Source organism: Gavialis gangeticus, unplaced genomic scaffold (assembly GCF_001723915.1).
Source record: "Gavialis gangeticus isolate Ggan-Ray unplaced genomic scaffold, GavGan_comp1, whole genome shotgun sequence".
Taxonomy (NCBI): Eukaryota; Metazoa; Chordata; order Crocodylia; family Gavialidae; genus Gavialis; species Gavialis gangeticus.
Window position 1 is genome coordinate 78,273,504 of NW_017729031.1, and position 20,651 is coordinate 78,294,154.

Here is a 20,651-nt window from a genome sequence, read left to right on the forward strand (position 1 = left end):
CTTTTTTCCCCATTCTGACAGATGTGACCTTCATGCCAATAACTAACATCCAGAAACTCAACACTACGTAAAGCCAGTGTTAATATTCTGCTGCAGCTCCCCCAGCTGCAACTTGAAGAACTGGAAACACACTAAGGTAAGTAAACGGGTACACACAATACATCAAAAGGCACTTCACAGCACATTCCACACATTTGTAAGGAAGCAATGCTACCTACCTCAGTAACATGACAAGGTCTGCATCACTGGATAGACGCACCAGCCCTGGGGTTCCTTCTGTTCGAATAAACTGAATCTTCTCCCTGTTTAAGCAAAAAAATGGTTCCAAAATGTCTTTTGCAAACAAGACACCAATGTACACCAAAGCAACAAGAAAAAGTGCTGGATATATCAAGAAAATCTCTGGGTTATGCCTCTGTATTTCAGACACCATTATTTTTGGTGCCACACCATGTCCATGTGAGCAACAGAATCCTACAACCAAAAAATCCTAATTTGTTCTCAAGCATGTTTCGCCTGTTGCCTCATCTCTCAGAAGCTCAGGCTGCTTCAAGTAACACAGCCATCCAACCAATAAAAAAAAAAAAAAAAAAAATCAATCCTTCAAGTTAATGCTAGTTGTGGCCCTGAATTCAAAGCAGGAGGCTGAGCCCTGCAGGAGAACATTGCTATTCTGAAAATGAAGTGTTTAAAGAGGTACTCTCCTTTTCCCCTCTTACTATTAATTCAAGCTCTACATTACAAGATCATTTGTGTTTTTAAAGTAGATTTTACACATAACACTGTCCTAACGATTCTTCAAAAACACATTGTTCTCTCTCCTTCTCTCTCTAACACACCCTGTGCCCAAATCTAAGTGGGTGACTGTTCCAAATTCTATGCCTATTAAATGCTGTGCAATGCTGTTATTTATTAGGCTGAATATTAATTAGAATCTCTCACATGTGCCTTTGGAATTCTGACACAGGACAATGCTTGTGGTTTTGCATTTCTTTTTTCTTCCTTTTGAAGCCTCAATTGCTTTCAACACTAATGAGCCCAGGTGTCTTCCATGTATTATAATACTATTCCAACATGAAATGTCTCTTAATTTGGTTTTACTATTAGCAAAGAAAAAAGAAACCTGGGTTGCAAAGGCTAACACTAATGAAAAATAAATTCAACCAAACGGTCACAGAAAAGAACCCACCTTAACAAGTGCTCATGCGAATAGTGTCTACTACTACAGTACATTCTACAATAGTGGTGTCCGATTCATCTGGTCCCATGAGACATATTTTGGCTGCAGTTGGATGGCCATACTGTTTATACGACAACAGCTTGGCAGCAGCAACACCAACTTCACACTGTCTCAGCCCTGAATTGGAGGGATCATCTCTGGAGTCAGAAGGGAGCTCACTAGGGCTGTGTAGAGCTTTGGTCCCTGATTCGATTCAGTGGAGATTTGGCCTGATTCCAAATCGAATCAGAGGACACTTTAATCTCTCCGAATCGAATCAGAACCCTCCAAATCAATTCATAGAGATTTAGAAAGACTCAGACATAGAGAGAGAGCTTTAAGTGTTTTTTCTAAAGGGGCTTGTGAGTGCTGCGATGCTGGGGCAAATGGAGTGTCCCACAGGAGCGCAGGGGGCTCCCCAGAGCTCTCAGCAACAGACCTGGAAGTGGACCATAAGCACTTCCAGTCCACTTCTGGGTCTGCCAGACAGCGTGCCAGGGGCTCCCCCGTGCTCCCCCCAGCGCAGTGACTGGTGCCTCCTGGGTCGGGGGGGCACCCAGGGTCCCCCTACGGCCAATTGCCAGGGAAGTGCGGGGGGGAAGGGGCTCAGCACGCTCCCCGGCAGACCCAGAAGTGGACCAGAAGTACTTCCGGTCCACTTCTGGGTTCACCGCTGAGCATGTGGAGGGCCCTCCCGGCTCTCCTGTGGGCGACACTCCATGTGCCCCCACATCACAGTGATCATAAGTCATGCCTGCTACCTCAAGGTATGTAGAAGAAACTTCTTAAGCTGTGCCCATGTCCGAATCGCTGATTCTCTGAATCAGCATTGAATCTTCAGATCTGGAGTCCGCCAAATTGAATCAGGGACAGTGATCTGAATTGATAAATTGAATCACTGTCCCCGATTTGAGCCGAATCCGAATCAAATAGGGCCCACTTCACACACCTCTAGAGCTCACCCTTTATATTCATGCAGATAGCTCATGTCTTCACTTTCATTCCTAACATGAGCTCCAGTTTTGTTGAGTTTTTTTTTATACAGGCTTTTTACTACCTCTTAAGGTATAATTCATGCTTAATTTATATATGTACCTGTGTCTGAAGACCTCTTCACTATTTAACAGCCTCTTGGGTTCAACTGTAAGGTTTTTAAAGAGATTTGATTCTGGTTTTGCAGTTTTATGATTAACAGCAGGTTAAGCACAATGTTCTTGTTCCATCATAAAAATCCCTGAATGATAATTTTGTACATGTGCTGCCCTTGTGTCTTTTTACTCAACTCCACTCCCCATCTGCTGTCTCCTTATTTATTTAAAAAATTTAAATAGATTAGGCAAAATGTAAAGGATTATTTTCAAATTAACTGTACTCTCTCATTTGTAAAACTGATTTTTCTCTACCCTATATTTTGAACAGATTTTTTATTATTATTATTATTATTATTATTATTATTTCTATTGAGGCCTAGAGACCCTAAACACACAGGGTTACATCCCTGTACCAATGATTGCACCAAGATATACCACAAAGCTATTCCATGCCCCAGAGAGCTTACAATCTGGCATCCAGGCAGCAGGTAAATAAAAAACAGCTGCACAGTAGACACATTCTTTGCATAAGTTAGTGCAGAAATGTCCAACTGGTGACCCACAGACTGCATGCAGCCCAGGAGGGCTTAATTTGTGGCCCTTGGGCTCCCATCCAACAGCAGCTGGAGTCTCCAGGCTCCCTCTTTATCCTCCATCTTCCACACTCTGCCTCTGCCCCAGCATGCCAGAGTGCTAAAGAAGCCTATGGCCCAGAGCACCCATGTGGCATGGTACAGCAAAGAAGCCCAGGGCTGGGAAGATGAGGGTGAAGCCATGGCATCCACATACACTTAGCACTAGGAGTCACCCATGCATGAGATGCAGCAGGGAAGTGTCCACATGCAATGCAATCCAGGGGGCCAGTTGGCTTGTGCTGGTGCAGCCTGGGTGGCATGCAGCAATCACTGGACTGGCTTCAGGGCGTGAGGCCCCCAACTGCTTAAAAGTTGGACAGTCCTGAGTTAGCAACATACATAATATTAAATCACTTTAATGTACACGCAAGTTTGTATGCCTTAATATCTTACCAGGATGAAGCTAGGCAAAGTCTGTTACTTACCTGCAACAGAGTCAAGAGCCATAAGCCAAATTCAAAAATTTAGACTGGTGAAATCTGCTGCACTGTGGCATGAGATACCACCACTGGCCACCCTTTAAGAGTGGATGACATTAGTTTGCACCTGAAAGCTACTAATGAGAAATGCTGATTCACTTCAACCCAGGCTTACACGGTCATACTGCCAATATGGGGGTCTGCTCTGACTTCCTGTGGGCCCCCAGAAAAGAGAAGGGATTGAGAAAGAGTCAACTTCCTCTATAAAGTCTGTAGGCCACAACTACAAAATGAAGGGAGAAGAAAGAGAAGCATAGATGAACAAAAGATTTATGAGAGCAAGAAGAGAAGTGGGACAAGCAGGTGGGGAAGTGGTGGAAAGAGGTATGAGCGAAAGGTCACATGATCAGAAGTGGGGAGGATGAAAAGCAGGGGAAGATGGCATAAGAATATGGTGAGACAATGGGAAAGCAAGAAGAAATTATAGAAATTCAGAGGAGAAACAAGATGGGGTCACAGCAGTACTAGGGAGAAGCTGATCAGATTAGGAATGAATAAAATAGAAAGGGTGAAATCCTGATTGTACCAATTTCAATGGAAGTTTTGAAATAACATTTGCATTTTGCCTGACGTACATATAAAAACAAAACAGAGTAAAATGAAACAGCTGTTGAACCTTTGGTAAGCCACAAAAAATTCCTCCAGGAGCTGTTGCCCCCTCAGAAAATAATAGCAGAGACTGCCCAGTCATTAGCTAGCATAAAAATTACAGACACAAGCACAAAAAAAACAGACTATATAGATTCTTTTTAAAAGTAATTCAAATCATGAGAGCTTTTGCCTCTGCTTCCCAAAGACTTCTCTGTTCAGCCTCTCATCAAAAGCTCCAAAGATTTCATCAAAATCAAAGACCTCATGGAAAAAAAAATCACAAAATGTAGGTCAAGCCAAGCATATTCGCTAAAGAAAGATAAGGAAATGCCTAATAAAGGCCAAAGAGGGTGTCTAGGCATCTCCACAGTAAAGGTCTTGTGTAATTAGCTCCGCAGTAAACATCTCAGCATATACACTTGTGGCCCTATTAGGCTGCAGGAAACTAATAAACTCTGCAACAGATTAGTACTTGTAAATATAGGTACTATCCTGCTGCAGAGTTTTTTCATGTACAGCAATGCACGTGTAGACACGGACCCAGCTGGCTGGGGCATGAGGATGCTTCAGTGCGGGAGCTGCCTGCCAGCTAGCCCTGCACTGAAGCCATACTCTTGTACCCCAGCCAGCCCCTCCACATCATGTTGAGCTGGGTCTGAGCAGGACTGGCAGGTTGACCACCCCAGACCCTCTGCCAGACAAAGCTGCTCTGACCTGGGTCAATGTGTTGTGGTTCTGGACGCATGTGTAAACACGGCACCCAAGAACTATAAACTCCATAGTGATTGGTGCCAGAGTTTATTGCTGCACATTAATATGCATGTGTAGACATGGCCAAAGAAAATCCAGATAACCCGGAAAAGCGCCACTGTAAACAAAGCTCAGAAATTATCTCCATCATGTATGTTGTACAACTGTAAATAATTTATAATGCCTAGGCAACTCCAGCTCTAGGCAACTGAATGCAAATAATAATGTTAGGTTTATTTATATGCTACCTGGCAATATGAACACTTCCAAAAAGGTGATCCATGATCTAGTTTACTTAGTTTTAAATTACAATAGTAATTTCAATTTCAAAATGCATGTCTAATAATAGAACAAGCAAATACTGTCATAGGAAAACTGTATACTGGTTAAACATGTGAAAATAATTTACCTGAAAAGGCCTTAATTCAGCCAGTTATTTAAGCATGTGCCTGACTTTAAGCATCTTCAGTGGATCTTCTCAGTGTTACATGTACCAAATTAGGCACATACTCAAATATCTTGCTGATTCAGTGGCTTAAAGAATCGATTAGGAAAGGGGAAGTAGAACCTTTATAAAGAAAAAAGGAATGATGTGATAGAAGTGTAAGTCCTAGCTGTTGCATGGTACACAGTTTTTGAAGAATGTGGTAGTAGGCGGTGAGCATGAAATCACCTATTCTTTAACAAAGTATATCAACTCCAAATAGTAAAGCAAGAGCAGAGATCTGGCTGGACTTCTCCAACTAACCCCAGAGTAAAACCTCAGGATCTTCAGTTCAACAGAATTCTTACTCGTTTTGCTAAGACAGGTTAGAAAGAAAGACACATATGTCTTCATTCTACTTACAATGAGGATATCAACCTCATACATTGAAAGTGATGTATTCTGTAAACTAGTACGAAGTAACACCTTTTGTCCCTTGGTTTGTATTTTATATCTGCAAAGTGCCTGAACTTGAAAAGTGAAAAGTTAGCGTGTAAGCCAGGGAGCAAGGTTTTACAAGAAGCAAAATCTGATAATGCCAATGGTCCTTTGAATAGCTTCCAATTTGCAAACTGAGAAAACCAGTGCAACAGTTAAGGAAAAAACAGACTGTTGCTATTGGAGTAAAAGGAGGTGAATGAAAATGGGAGACCCTTCCTGGAAATTCTTTTTATATTATCACCTGACAGGAATGGGCTTGCTCATGTTTCAAATGCAATTCCAATGGAACTAATTACCGTATTTACCCGAATCTAAAACAACACTGAATTTAAGACAACTCTCCAATACTTGGATTATATACACAGAATATTATAATCTAATTATTGGATTACTGAGTGGATATCTTAATTTTCAGACATTGGAGTTTCATCATAAGATTTGTCAGGATATGAGGAGAACCGAGCCGGCACACACTAATCAAGACATGGGACTCTGACTCTGGGAAGTCAGACCACCACTTACTGGCAATCTCTAATGCACAATATAAGAGATCAAAACCTGAATAACTGCTTCAGGGATCCTGGCTTTCTCCATTTAAAAATCACAAATTCTCTGATTTAAAAAAACACCAAATCCACGATTAAAATGAAATGCCACTATATATATGTCAGTACTTATATATATATGTATCAGTTGAGCACAATATTTAATTGATATATTAAAATTTTAAAGCAATTTGGAAGCCTACCAGTGCCTCAATCACTATAACAAAATAAATTCTAAATACCTATAAATTCTGCCATTTGATTTTGGGTTTTTAATCATGGAAAAGCAGAGCTCTCCCTTCCCCCTTTGCTCACCAGGACATGGGTTCACCTGAGGTTGCCTCCCGCCCCTGCTAATTTGTGGCACTGAGCAGTCCTGACATACTGGTGCCCTGCCCACGCCATTGCCCCTCATTACTAACCTACAGCCCTGCTGTTTCCCCATCGCTCCTGACCCTCAGTCCCCTGGGCCCTGCTTGTGCCTCTCATTTGCCACCCACAGCCACCCACATGCTCCAGCCTTGCTGGAGGGGCCCCCAGCTGCCAGAGCTACAGGGCCAGGGACCCAGGTCCACAGCCCCCTGCCCCCCACAGTATTGCCTAAGCTCTGGCTGCCACCCATGGGAGCAAGTGGTTGCTGCAGTGGTGTGGAGCCCAGCTTCCCCTTTCCCCACGGGCAGCACAGCCAGAGTGGAGCCTTTGGGGAAGGAGAGGGGGAGTGGGTGGGTGCGGGCTGCTGCCCTTCCCCTGGAGGTTCTGTAGTCCAGCAGGTGGCACCCGGCATGGCAGGGCAGAGTAAGGCTGGGTGGGGAGGCTTGTGCTGCCACTGGGAGCCCTGCACTGCCATGGAGAAGCACTCCCTGCCTGTCTGGCAGCAGTATGGGGCACAACTCTGTGCTACCATTCCTGTTGCTGCCAGGCAGGCAGGGGGTGCCTCACCATGGCAGCATGTGGCTCCCAGAAAGAGCACAAGCTTCCCTGCCCCACTCTGTCCTGCTGTGCTAGGTCCACTGGGCTACGGAGGTCCTGGGGTGAAGGCAGCAGAGCAGGGAGCCCAAGCCTGCGGCAGGCAGCTCACACCTGCCCTGAGAATAAATCTGGGGGGCACATGCCCCCCAGGGCCTCCCCCCGGGAGTGCATGCAGCAGCAGGGAGCCAGTCTCCCCTGGCCTCTGGATGAGCCACTCATGACTCCATCTCATTTGCTGCCTGGGCCCTGTGGCTGCGCATTCTGGCCCCAGACCCCAAACCCCATGCACTGTCCAGGCTGGGAAGCAGCCCCAACCCAACTCCCTCCCTCCCTCACTATGGCCCCAATTCCCCTCCTCACCATGTGCCAGACTTATGTGCAGGAGCTGCTCCCCAGGCTGCAGCTATGTGCATGTGTACATGCATACATGCACATGGAACCCTCTGCCTGACCGCCCTCCTCCCGCTGTCCCCAGCCCCTTGCTGTCTCAAACTCTGCCACCCTGCAAGAGGAAGCCCACCATTTCCCACACTTTTTTCCTTTAAAGGAGAAAATCCAGGCTTTTCTCCTGAAAATGAGAAAACCCATGTTTTATTGCATTTTTCCATGGTGAACAGAAAACCCAGATCCCTGACAATCATACATGTGCAGACAAAAATTGACAATTTTCAATTGTACCATACCCAAAGAAGTTCTGGAAACACATTTTAACATCAGTGTTTAATTTCCAGGATACGAGTTATTCAGTTTTATAGCTAAGTAATGTATACTTTTGTAATTAAAGAAGTCCAACCTATAGATGATATGCTCTCCTGTGCAGATGGTCAAAACAAAATACAAAAGGGCTTTGCTGTACTGAGTTCAAATGGTTTAACACCTTGCAGTACTAAGCTTTACATATTCTCCATATGTTTACATTAAGCATTTTAGTAATCCCAACAAGAACACTATCCCTACTCATATTCTTAAATGGGGCCAGAATAGCTTTGTCTTGACCCTCTGCAGACGGGTGAACTTCTTTTAAACATCAGCTCTGTTGTACCTGTGCTACATAATATTGTAACCGCCACATAGGGATGTGTGAAATGGGACATATTTGATTCGGATTTGGGGCAAATCGGGGACAGTGATTCGATTTGTTGATTCGGATCACTGTTCCCAGTTTGGCCGAATCCGAATCTAAAGATTCGATGCTGATTCAGAGAATCAGTGATTCAGCCATAGACACAGCTTTAAATGTTTTTTCTACATACCTCAAGGTACCAAGTGTGGCTCGTGAATGCTGTGATCCTGGGGCAGATGGAGCATCCCACAGGAGCGTGGGGGGCCCCCACATGCTTGGCAACGAACCCAGAAGTGGACCGGTAGTACTTCTGGTCCACTTCAGGGCCTGCCAGGGAACGCACAGGGCCCTGAGCCCCCCAGCTAAGCAATCGGCCACTGGGGGACCTTGGCTGCCTCCCCAGACCCAGGAAGCACCAGTCACCAAGCTCGGGAGGTGCACAGGAGCCCCCCCGCGCACTCCCTGGTAGTCCCGAAAGTGGACTGGAAGTGCTTCTGGTCCACTTCCGAGTCTGCTGCTGAGTGCGCTGGGGAGCCCCCTGCACTCTTGTGGCACATTCCATCTACCCCAGCATCTCAGCATTCACGAACTGCCTGGTACCTTGAGGTATGTAGAAAAAAAAAAAATTAAAGCTGCGTCTATGGCTGAATTGTCGAAACTTTCTGCACCTCTGAATCAATTTGGAGGGTTCCAATTCAATTCGGAGAGATTAAAGGGTCTCCTGATTTGATTCAGATTTTGAGATCTGGCCACCAAATCATGCCGAATCGCCGCCAAATCAAATCAGGGACTGAAGCTTCGCACAGCCCTAATAATTACAAGATACCTTTCATGGCAAACTGTAGGGGATGTTTCATGGGACTGTGCAAGAATTGTATTGGTCTGTTTTGAATCACCAGTGCAACAGTAAAAATGCTGACAGACAGTGCTGGTTAAGTTCATCTAAAAAAAAAGGGTTGGACCCAGCTTTTCAGAAAACTTGACATTTTGCCTAGCAAGATGTCCAGAGTGCAAATAGCCCACACAGTATTTGTACCTGCATTACATTCCTAGATGCACAAATACTCAATACTACCCATGGCCACTTCTTTCCTGCACACCACCTTCTTTCACTCACTTGTAATGCTCCCTGGTATCCAGTGATCCCCTAGCTTAGTACATCTAACTTTGTTTTTTATAGGCACTCTCTTCTTGTACTTCTTGTAATTGAATGACACATGAGTATCTAACTCTCCTCCAGTTCCCTTGATTCTTCCTTCAGGGCTCACCTATCTTTATATTATAGATTTTTTTTTACCTACTTTTAAAGTTATTTTTCTCATCTTCTCTGCTTCATATTTAACATTGTATTGATTTATTGTTTTGCATATATTGTGGGCCCCTTCCCTGGTTACTCCCCCTCTTCATAACTTCTCCTGCAGATGAGAATGCTATACAGTGCTGGGATGGAAGAGGTGATTGGCAGTGATGGGAGAGCAGACCACATACATTAACATGGCTGACATGAGTGCCAAGAGATGGTAAGATCAGTTTGTCAAGTTGTTTTTGGGAATGAAGAGGAGCCAGATTGCTATACAGAATTGTCACTGCACTTTGACTGTGTGTAGTGAAGGTATGGAGGAGGATGAGGAAGGTAAGATCAAGGGTCATGCAATTTTACTTATTTCCACTATTCCTTTCATTCCCCCAGCATCCTACCTCGGATTATTCTACTCTCTCTCAAGAGAGGAAAAACATACTTTTTGTGGATGGCTGATAAGCCCAGCAGAGAACCAAATAAAAAAGAATTCAGAAGAGATCACCTTTATGGCTTTGACAAGTTGGATGCCTGTGCGGAAGCTCCCATTAGAGTAGAACTATATCACTGTCAAGGCTTGAAGCCAGTATGCAAAAGAATATATTAAAGAAACACTACAACTTTATGAATAAATATATTTCTGACAGACTGAAATTACACCAGGGTGAGCCCCAAGTTTGAATGAACTTGAACAGCAGTCATCCAGACAATAAGTGAATTTTAGCAAAAGAAAAGAGTAAATGATATACTGTAGTGAAATGGGGCTAATAGAATCAGAATAATTATTACCTGAGTGAATGATTCCTGGTGAGATCTGGTTGACGCTCCTGTAGAATTTCAAAGATATTGGGCTGTCGCAGGAATGCAACAATTTTGTCATTATAGGCTGCAAATGTCAACAGAAGACATCTTACTGAACACTAATGTTATTTGAACAGCAACATAACATTTCTTGTAATTTTTAAAAATGACAATGACAGTAAAGTTGAGCTTTATTTTCATTTATTACACTAACAGTACTCTATTGTAAAAAATGTCTAAATTGTGCTTTAGATAGAAAAAAAAATCTTGTTTATGAATCAAATCTGATTCAGAACATGCCTTCATAAAAATTAACAATGTGACTTTTTCAGATGTTTCATCAAGCAAACCATAATTTCATGTTAACCTAGTAAACATATTTGCATGACTTCATGAAGGATCTTATTATCCACTGTCCTGCATCCTGTGCTATCATGTATATCAATGCAAAATGATGGCTTAATTCACTAATTTTTAAAAAGCATTTTGGGTTGGAAAGCAATATACACCAAGTTATTTTATATTGTTCAAGAAGAGAGGATTTGAATTTTTAATGGGAGTAACAGGGGCGTGAATTTGAATTGATCTGACCTGAATTCTTTTCTTGAATACTTCACTGAAGGAACATAAAAAACTACTATAATCAATATTTTTGCCCACTTTACATTGACAACTATACAAGTTACTGGGCAATAAAGAATCATATACATTAATAATAATATATTTTTGGATTAGTCAAACGGCAGTGCTAGATGGGAATATAAACTCACAAATTAGTTAATAGTAAACTAGCTGGTATAGCACAAATTTCTTATTAGCATACACAAGGTAAATAGTTAGGTGCTCTGCATTTGCTTCCAACTCTATTTTTTCTTGAAAAATACCAGCCTTTCTATTTGACTCATATTAATGGTCTGATCAAGTCCCACAAAACCAATACATTGAAATATATGGCTGCAAATCCATATTTCTACCCAAGCCTTAATTCATGCTGCTTTTTTGCCTGGTTATTATAATTCCAGGCACTTATGGTATGGTTTTCTTAAACTATGGACACTCATTACATTTGTAGTGCCACAAATGCCCTTGTAGTGCCACAAAAATAGCAGATCCACCACAACAGCTTGTGTGTCTACAGCACTGTGGGAACAACCACCATAGTGACTGGTGCCCCAGAAGCAATGGCAAGACGTGGTACACTCACAGCAGAGGCAGCACTGAGTGCTGAGGCATTACAAATGAACGCATGTCCATAGCCTTAGATTCTACAATGGTATGAGGAATAACCAGTGTTTCTCCCTTAATTATAAATGTCCTTATCTTAAGGGATTGAAAGCTTGACAGATTTAATTCCACTTCTTTGCTGTAGTGAAATAAATCAAATGTATAAATATTTATTCCTGTACAAATTTACCTTCAAAATTTTGTATCTTGTATACTCTTATACTCTTGCTAACTTTCTATACTTTTGTAGCTCCACTGTTTCATCACTGAGAACTAAATCTCCCTTCCCCCTACTCATGATTTTGATGCATCACATCAAAACACAATGTGGAGCTTTTCTTTCAGCTCTTCAGCATTTATTTAACAAACACCATTTACACAGCTGGACACATTTCTGATGACGTGTGCAATTCTACCACCGGACAGACAGGCAGCCAACTTGTATTTTTCTGTATTTCTAAACTACCAAGAGCAAACATGTGCACCATGGGAGTAGGCTTCAGTTACTAGTGAAGCTTCCAAGGACAACTATCGAACAATAGAGCCCAAATTATTGCAAAACTATTTAAAATGCATTTGTCAATGACCATCTTAATTCTTTGTCATTATTTGTCAGTTTATGCCAAAGACAATAAATGAATTTAAAGTATTTCTTTAATGTATGTATATATCTTTAAAGTGGTTCTATCTACCAAGTTAGTGTCTATCCAAAGGTTTTGTGCCTGTTCCATTGTCAATTATTCAACCACCATTAAAGTATCTTTGTTCAATGTAGCACAAATCCTAAACCTGAATAAAGCAGCATGGGAAAGGAGGTTAAATTAACTGTGATTGTCAAGTAAACATGACACTGAACCAAAAGCCAATCATAGTCAATCAGATGAATAAATCTTGATTTTTTTGCATAATATGATAGTTGTTAAATTCAATGACTTGAATTCTGTTCTTTGTGGTATCAAACTCAGTGAGGTTGTGGATATGTAACTGGGAACTGAATTTAGGCTAGTGACCAATTCCAAGAAGACTTCTAGCCTTTGGCAGGTCTGTGAAATAAAAACTCAGTGTGGAATCCAGGTTGATAGAGAATCTGGCCCACTATCTGAAACTTTTCTGCCTCCTTCTCAGGGAAAGTTAAACAGGAATTTCAATGCAAGGAAGCCTTTGTTTTAACTAGCAAACATTTCCACATTAACATGACTCTGCACGAAAACTTTTCCATGTACACAGATGGAAATTCCTTAACAGAAACTACTGGTAGAAAGGTTGAACCATTATACAAAGTACTACACCAAACAGAAACACCCCAGCAGGGAAACCTGACATGCATAGTTAAATCGACATAGGCCTCTCTGAAGAGAATCATGTGCACTGACATACCCACTGGAACAATGTCCTGATACTGCGCTCTACTGACTGTATTAAATGTGCTTGATGGTCTTGGTAAAACTGGTGGTCCTGAATGACGGGAGTCCTCTCCTACCTAAAAATACAGTAAGAATTAAGGTCAGCACCAAGCAAAACTGGCTTCAATCCACCAAAGCACTTAAGTACATGATCAGTCGTATTAATACGGGTGTGGTTACTTAGGTAAACTGAAGTTAAGCACATGCATAGGAACTCTGCTAAATCAGAATCAATATTCCCACTAATTGCAACAGCAGGAGTTATCTGTAATGGAAGAAAATTATGAAAACTCAGCATCTACTATATTGTGTTTATGCAATCTAAGCAACAAGAAACATTAATTTGGGCCATTTTTCTACACACTTCCAACACAGCGCCAGGCACTTTTCATTAGTAAACCACACTAATTAAAAGCACCCACACATCATGTATCAGCAGCATAGCACACCTCTGTGCTGAGAAAAGGCAGCGGTGTACTTTGAACTAAAGCACATCGAATGTGTTTTAATTCAAAGCACACCACTGCCATTTTCTCAGTGCAGAGGCATGCTGCATCACTGAAACACAATGCATAAGGCTGCCAGAGCGCATCAAATTACATGCTCCAGCAGACTCAATTAATCGAGTCTACTCCAATGCACTACATTTCCAGTGTGTTGGAGCAGGCTCCCCTTCATGTGTGCAGCTGCTCTTGGAGTTTCTTGGGCATTGTGAGGTTCTATATTTACTGCTTTTCAACTACCTCTAACTTCCAGCTGTGGCAAGTCAATCTGGGTTTTTAGAACTAAGATTTCATCTTTAATTCCTTGCATTTTTTAAATCAACAGAAAATATTTCTGTGATAACTGCCATTAGTTGAGTTTGCCAAGTCTAACTGACTGTGGACAATTTTGTGAACACAGTATCAGTAAATGGAGGAATGAAAGTCAGCCTGCACTCTGCAGGACAAACAGAAATAAAAAGCTGTAAAGCCACATTTATTTCATCACTGCAGAGAACAGATAAGATTTTGAATTTCCACAAGGAGCACAAATGTGTTACAGATATGTAGTTGCAGTATTTTTCACTGTAAAACCACATCCTTTAGTTCCTAGTAGTGACCATGATGTCTGAGCAGCTTCTGCAATATGCTGTTGTGAACTTAATATTGTTGCATTAACATTAGTTTTTTGCATTTAAAAACTAAATGCTTGTCATTAAATTGCCCTTTGCTTAATATATGCACGAGGGTGCTTCAGTGTGGGGGCTGCCTGCTGGCTGGCCACACACTGGAGCACACTTGTGCCCCAGCCATCCCTTTTGCAGCATCTTTAACCAGGTCAGAGCAGCCCTGTGGTGGCAGGCTCATCTCCCAGGCACTCTGCCAGCCAGAGCTGCACTGACTCAGCTCAACATTCTACAGTCCCAAGTGCATGTGCACACATGGTGCCCAAGAGCAATAAACTTTGGTGTGGTAAGTGCTGGATTTTATTGCATTGCATTAATATGTTCATGTAGATGTGCCCAGATAGTACAAAATGGTACGTGCCAGCCATATGCCATTCACCCCTCCCTACCTCAACCTAAACCATGCCAAAGGTGGAAACTGGCAAGGAGGGCATCAAGGATGGGAAAACCTTCCCACAGATTGGTCCTGAACGTGGGGAGTGAAAGAAATCTTACAATCACATTTCCCACCTTATTTCTGAATTGTGCTGAAAGAAAAAGCAATAGAGCTGAGATGTGATCCCATAGTATTTACATCTGACATAAATATGAATAGTATGATTGATTCAGAGGCTCCTAGTGATGACCCAGTTCAAGAGCTATGTAATCAAAACCCCAATACAGAATTTTATTATTCTATAGAATTTTAAAGCATTTCTCACTTGAATCCATATTCTAAATATTTCTAATTTTACAAATTCCATATGTTATATCAGATGGACCACAAATGTCTGATATTCTGTTCATGGTAACAGGAATATTTACATTTACTTTTCTATGATGCTAAGGCTTAACAGGGCATTATGAATAATACTTTTTTGCTACATCACTGATTCCCAACATTTTTAGACTTATGGCACCCTTCAGAAAATTCCAGCTCTTAGTTCTCACTCACTTTTGACTACAGAAAAATAATAGAGCAAGTCTTCTGTTGCAAAGAACTAGAAAAGACCAAAACAGATCAGAGTGCTTTTTGACACCATAGACTCCTATTTGAAACCTCTGGGTTTATCTTGTGAATCATGTTTGCACACGTAACAATGCTAAAATTGTGTGGCACTCTGAGGTACCCTGGGTTAGAATCACTGAGCTACATGAAACCTACCTATTTCCTTAGACACTTCCCTAGTCAGTGTAAATTACCATAGGTAGTAAAAAGCAGGTTCCTGCTGTATTCAAGAGCCCTCATGTGGTTTAATGGGTAACTACAATATAACAACAATAAATACATTCTGATTGAATCATTATCAAATCGTACCTTTGAGGGTCTTAAGTAGTGAGAAAAGAGGTTATAATGTTGGCAGGTTGATCACACCAGTGGAACAATTAAAATACTAAAAGAATAATGAATGTTTGCATGTAATTACATTCATATATTCAAAACTGAAATCCTGGAGGTGAAGATTAGGCTTACCTCACCCGCACTATGGCTGCGCTGTCTGGTTAAATGCTGCCGATGAACTAATGCACTAGTAGGCCTGCTACTCTGCAAGGGAAGCCGGGGATCGATGAATGTGGTGGCGCGGGAATTGTGGTCAACAAAAAAAGCCTGGAGGAGGGAAAAAACAGAGCGTTCACTTGATCTGAACCAACATGCACTGTAAACTAGGCCATTTCTAACCGCACCTTCCCTGCAGTAAGCATACTTGCCAGAGGGAAAGCAGCTGTGGGTTAAATACAGAAGATCTGGATTCTAGTCACTACTTTAAGAAGTTACTTCATTTTACTGTACCTCATCTTCCCCTTCAGCAAACAAGAATAACATTCCCCAGCTCATAGGGGCATTATAGGACTTACTGGCTTAACCCACTAATATTTTATAAGGCAGTCATGTATACTCAGTTGAGAAGCATCATAGAAATGCCCAATTATATCATGGTATAATTATTCAAGAAGAGAGGATTCTAATTTTTTACAGGAGCAACAGGGTCCAGCAATTCATTTTCCTTATAAGCAGCCAAAAGGAGGTCACTTAATGGCAACAACATTGCTCTTTAAAAGCTATTTACCTTATGAATATGAACACAAGTGGGTGTGTATGTATCTTAAGCCTATGATTATGGTCCTATGACACAATGTGATTACAGATATGTTCACTGTCTTCCTGCTGAAATCCTTCATGGTTGAACAACCTACAAAACTCAGCTGAGGTCACAGAGAACATACCGCTAAAATGTGATTAAAAATTCAAGACAGGCCCAAAGGTTTCATGGGATGAGAAAAAAACAATGAGTATTGTTTGGCTCACCATTTTCTGAAACAGGACCACACGATCATGAGGAAACTCAGAAGCTGCAGTACAATTAGAGCAAAAAGCCTCTGTATTTCAAGATTGAAACTTGTTCCAGTTTTAGTGTGGCTCTGGGGAAACATTTCCTTGCTATTCTCATGCTTTTGTGGGCCTTCAGCCATGGTGAAAAAAATACAGAGCTATCTCAGAAGAATATTTAAGTTCAGGGAGAAGGATTTACAGCAAAACAAAACATGCCTCTGAGGAAGCAAGGAATATAAATCACAAAGCGGTTAGTGTGGCTTGTTAATATTACTTCTATTTTTCTATGCTTGAGAGGCATTCAAACATGATGCTTATGAAAATAGATAGGTAGACACTAAATCTATTCAATCTAAATCCATTAAGTGTGACGACCTGCTTTTTTTTCCCGCCTTCTCCTGAGTTGGTAATTTGGGTCTATTGAGAAGGAACCAGTTCCTCTTCTGAGCAGTATGAAAACAAACAGACAGAAGAACAAATGAGTTATACCAGTGCAGAGTGAAGCATTACTGTTTATTATAACAGGGATCAAGAAACAGCAGGGCAAGGGGTATCACTGATGCAAGTCAATGCAGCAAGGCACTGCTCACGTAGACTGGGGGAAAAGTGGGGAGATTCTAGGGCCTGCCCCACAGCATGTAGCCTGAGCAGTGAGAGGCCCAGGAACAGCACAGAAGTTGGACACACTTGATTTAGCAGAAAGTTTCCTGGGTAGTAAACTGTAAAACGTGTTTGATAACTGCAATGTGTTAATAGCAATCTTTGGGCTTTGAACTGATAGAGTCCACTTTTGCCAAGCAGTGATGTCATTTGTGGCACCAGTAATGTAGACTCCAGGTATTATAGAAGTATGAAAGCGAAGTGAAAACTGTTTTAAAATCTCAATGCTGGTCTTAGAAGTGGTGGGGTGGCAGCTGTTCAATGGACCCAGGAATCTAAGGTGCTTATGCTCCTGGTTGATGATTTACTTTTCCCTGCTAGCAGGTACCCAGAAATATTTTGAAAACTCCACTGTCTAATATTTTATCTAATTGGATCTACCAATATTGTAAAGAAAGTGAGTCAATTTTCATTAGCTCAAAGTCTGAGTTCAACAGATCAACCTTATGGTACAGTAGAATTAGAAAAAACAATCAATAAAAATATTGATTCAATAGAAAAGAGAATTCTGCTTGGACACACATTGCCACATTAAGTCAGCGATTTGTGCAATCTAACACAGTATGTAATACTTTTTCATGCATACACTTAAATAAGATATGCTTAAAGACTATATTAAAAATGATCACATCTTATTAAGCATGAATGCTTGTAGGCACGCCAGTGGCAACCTACCATATAACAAAGCATATATTTACTATATTGAAAATCCATTAAAGAAAATCATTGTAACTTCAAAGCTCAGAGTTAATCTGGACACTGACATCACAGGTAGAAACTCAGTCTAGCACAAAAAACAAAACTAAATCTAACATTATGGAAATTTTCACCACTGCTCTGAAAAACAAAATTTACAACAGTTAGGCAGAGAGACTTGGTACCTTGGCTTGGCCAAAAGCTACTTGTATAGCACCAAGACCTATAGCTGTTTAAATAAAAAATGAGCACTTTAAGTAAAAAGCTGTGAATGCTCATTAAAATAGTTTAATTCTGATGTTTTTCATTTGTATATTATATAATATATGCACACAAATTCACACAGGAAAATAGGAAGTAAATTATTTTAACAGGCATTACAAATATGTTAAAGTTAATATCCATAAATATATTTAATGTATCTTTAAATACATTAAATTTAGCAACTGCATTATACACACACAATACTCAATTTGACCGTCTTTAAATAATAATGAATTCAACAATTAAACCATAAACAATCACTTTACTGTATGAAAAGATTTAATACAAAATATATGTATATACATTTACATGTATGCCTGACTCTACCCTATCAGCCTACATATGTTGAGAGAGGGAATACAAAAACACAGATACAAAGATGCTTTTTAGTTCAGACCCCAAGATTTCAGAAGTCCTGTGTATTAATCTCCACAGAGTTCAATCAATGTACCTCAGTTCACAAACAAACAGAGAGGAGAGGGAAGATAACCATTTGGGAGTAGGGGCAGCTTGTTCTCTCTGCCCCATACATGTTTACTCTGTGTTGCTTTTGAAATCAACTTTAATGTATTTGTAAGTTAATGGGCAACTGAAAAATCATGGAGTATGTCTTAACTGCTGCACAACAGGGTAAAGGTATGTTCATTCTGAACATGAGAACTAAACAAAATAGAAGAAATATTTATGTATTGTGGTATGGCCAGAAATCTCTCTCCCTCTTTGGCCAAGCAACGCAAGAAGCATTATATAGTTCAGTTATTCCTAAACTAGGAAAAGGAATGGGAAGGTAATAGGATAATATAGGAGAAACCCCCCCCCCCCATAAAGCAGAGTAAAGTAACTGATTGCCACTTTACAGTAGAAAAAACTCTTTTTTACAATGCTGGATCCAATGCCCAATTTCAGCACACAAGACCAGAAGGGGCAGTGCCAGGCCCCAGTGCCCTATCCTGGTGGGAGGGAGGAGCTGGGAAGTGGGGTGCCAGCCCCCAGGATTCAATCCCAGTGCAAAGGGAGTACAAGGGTGCTGGATGGCACCAGCACCTGGGGACCAAATCCTGACACAGAGGGGGCAATAGGAAGTGGTGCCATCCCTCACAAGACCCAAGTGGTTCCATCCCCCCAGGACCGTTGCACAGGTAGCAGCAGTCCTGAGCCCCATCCTCTATCAGGCCCACAGACCACTCCACCTAGCCTGAAGACAGACCCTGTGCTACCCATCTGGTCTTAGAGCCAAAAGGTCGAGCACCACTTGTTTAGACAGATGTTTCTGTCTTGAGCAAGGGGTTCTATTAGATGACTTCCAGAGGTTCCCTTCACGCCCTATGATTCAATGATTTTTTTATTCGCTTAGTTTGTTCATAGTGCTAATAAAAATGTATTTCTCATCAAAACTCATATCTCTATTACCTCCTCACATTCTAAATCTATATATGCTTATTCCTTCCTATGCTCCTGCAAAAGGATTAAGAAAAAATCCTGGATAATGATACCACAGAAAAGGCCACTGCAAACTCTAATTGGTCATCCTAGCTTTCTTTAATTTTTTAAATTTTTCTTATAACTTTGAAGATGATATGACCACATTTAATACAAAATCATATAAAAAGTAAGTCTAATTTTCCCATTTTCAGCAGGACCCAATAATACTTTTCTAGAAATAAAAAGAAGCACTTCCAATATCCCATTAACTTCAAGTAAGAAAAATTAACGTAGAAACCCAAGAGAAAAATTAAACTGCCCCTGGCTGAAGAAACCACAGCTTAACTTTACTAACAATGAATGTTTCTCATCCAGTGAATGGTCATTTAAAAATAATTAAGACCTCTATACATCACACTCTAACTTTAAAGTATAAAAAGCCTTCCAATACAACCACCCAAATCAGTTATTAGTTGGCAAATTATCAACACTTTCTATCAGTATTTATTGCCAGTCTTAAGCCCCATGCAGCCCAAAACTGATTTAATTCCCAAAACCAATCCGATCTAAATGTATTATATTTCTTCTGAGAAGCTGATCAATATTGGCTTTATGTAATACTTGGATGTTCCTTCAGGAACATCAGGTGCTGTTTAGGAAAACAAATATGGTGGCAATAAATTCTGTTTGAGAGACTTTGGGGAGGAAGAAATTGAACCTTTATAAAAAGTCCTACAAAATCAAACCAATATGGCTTAATAGATTTTAAAGTTGCAGAAAAAGCACAAAAGCATAATAGGCCAGTGTGAACAGGAAAAAGTCCTAAGAAGACAAAAGAGCTACATGCATTTGGCAGAGAAGTCTACATTTCTACAGTTTGGGTATGTGCAGATGTTCACCATACCTTACTTTAAGCCGTGTAATTGTAGATTGGGAGTGACACGTGTAAACATTTGCCAGTGCGGGAGCCATGCTAGGAATGTGGAGTAAGTCAGGGTAGGAGGAGGAATGGGCAGGATCAGAGGGCAGCAGGGGACTAGTGAATTCACAGTGGGGGTTGGTAGGTTGAGGGAAGAGGGGACTGATAAGTCTGTGGGGGATCTAGTGGCCGGTTACAAAGTAGTCAGAGGGGACCAGC

General features: G+C 41.1%; 1 protein-coding gene across 1 annotated transcript in view; it reads right to left on the reverse strand.

Moving 5' to 3' along the window:
- The window catches only part of HECW2 (HECT, C2 and WW domain containing E3 ubiquitin protein ligase 2), a 239,849-nt gene that overhangs the window by 64,395 nt on the left and 154,803 nt on the right, over positions 1-20,651 (reverse strand). Inside the window, exons 14-17 of the mRNA XM_019523126.1 lie at positions 15,614-15,748; positions 12,967-13,069; positions 10,354-10,450; positions 219-302 (exon numbers count right to left, since the gene is read on the reverse strand). Coding sequence (XP_019378671.1) covers positions 219-302; positions 10,354-10,450; positions 12,967-13,069; positions 15,614-15,748 — 419 coding nt within the window. The remainder of the gene's footprint in view (positions 1-218; positions 303-10,353; positions 10,451-12,966; positions 13,070-15,613; positions 15,749-20,651) is intronic.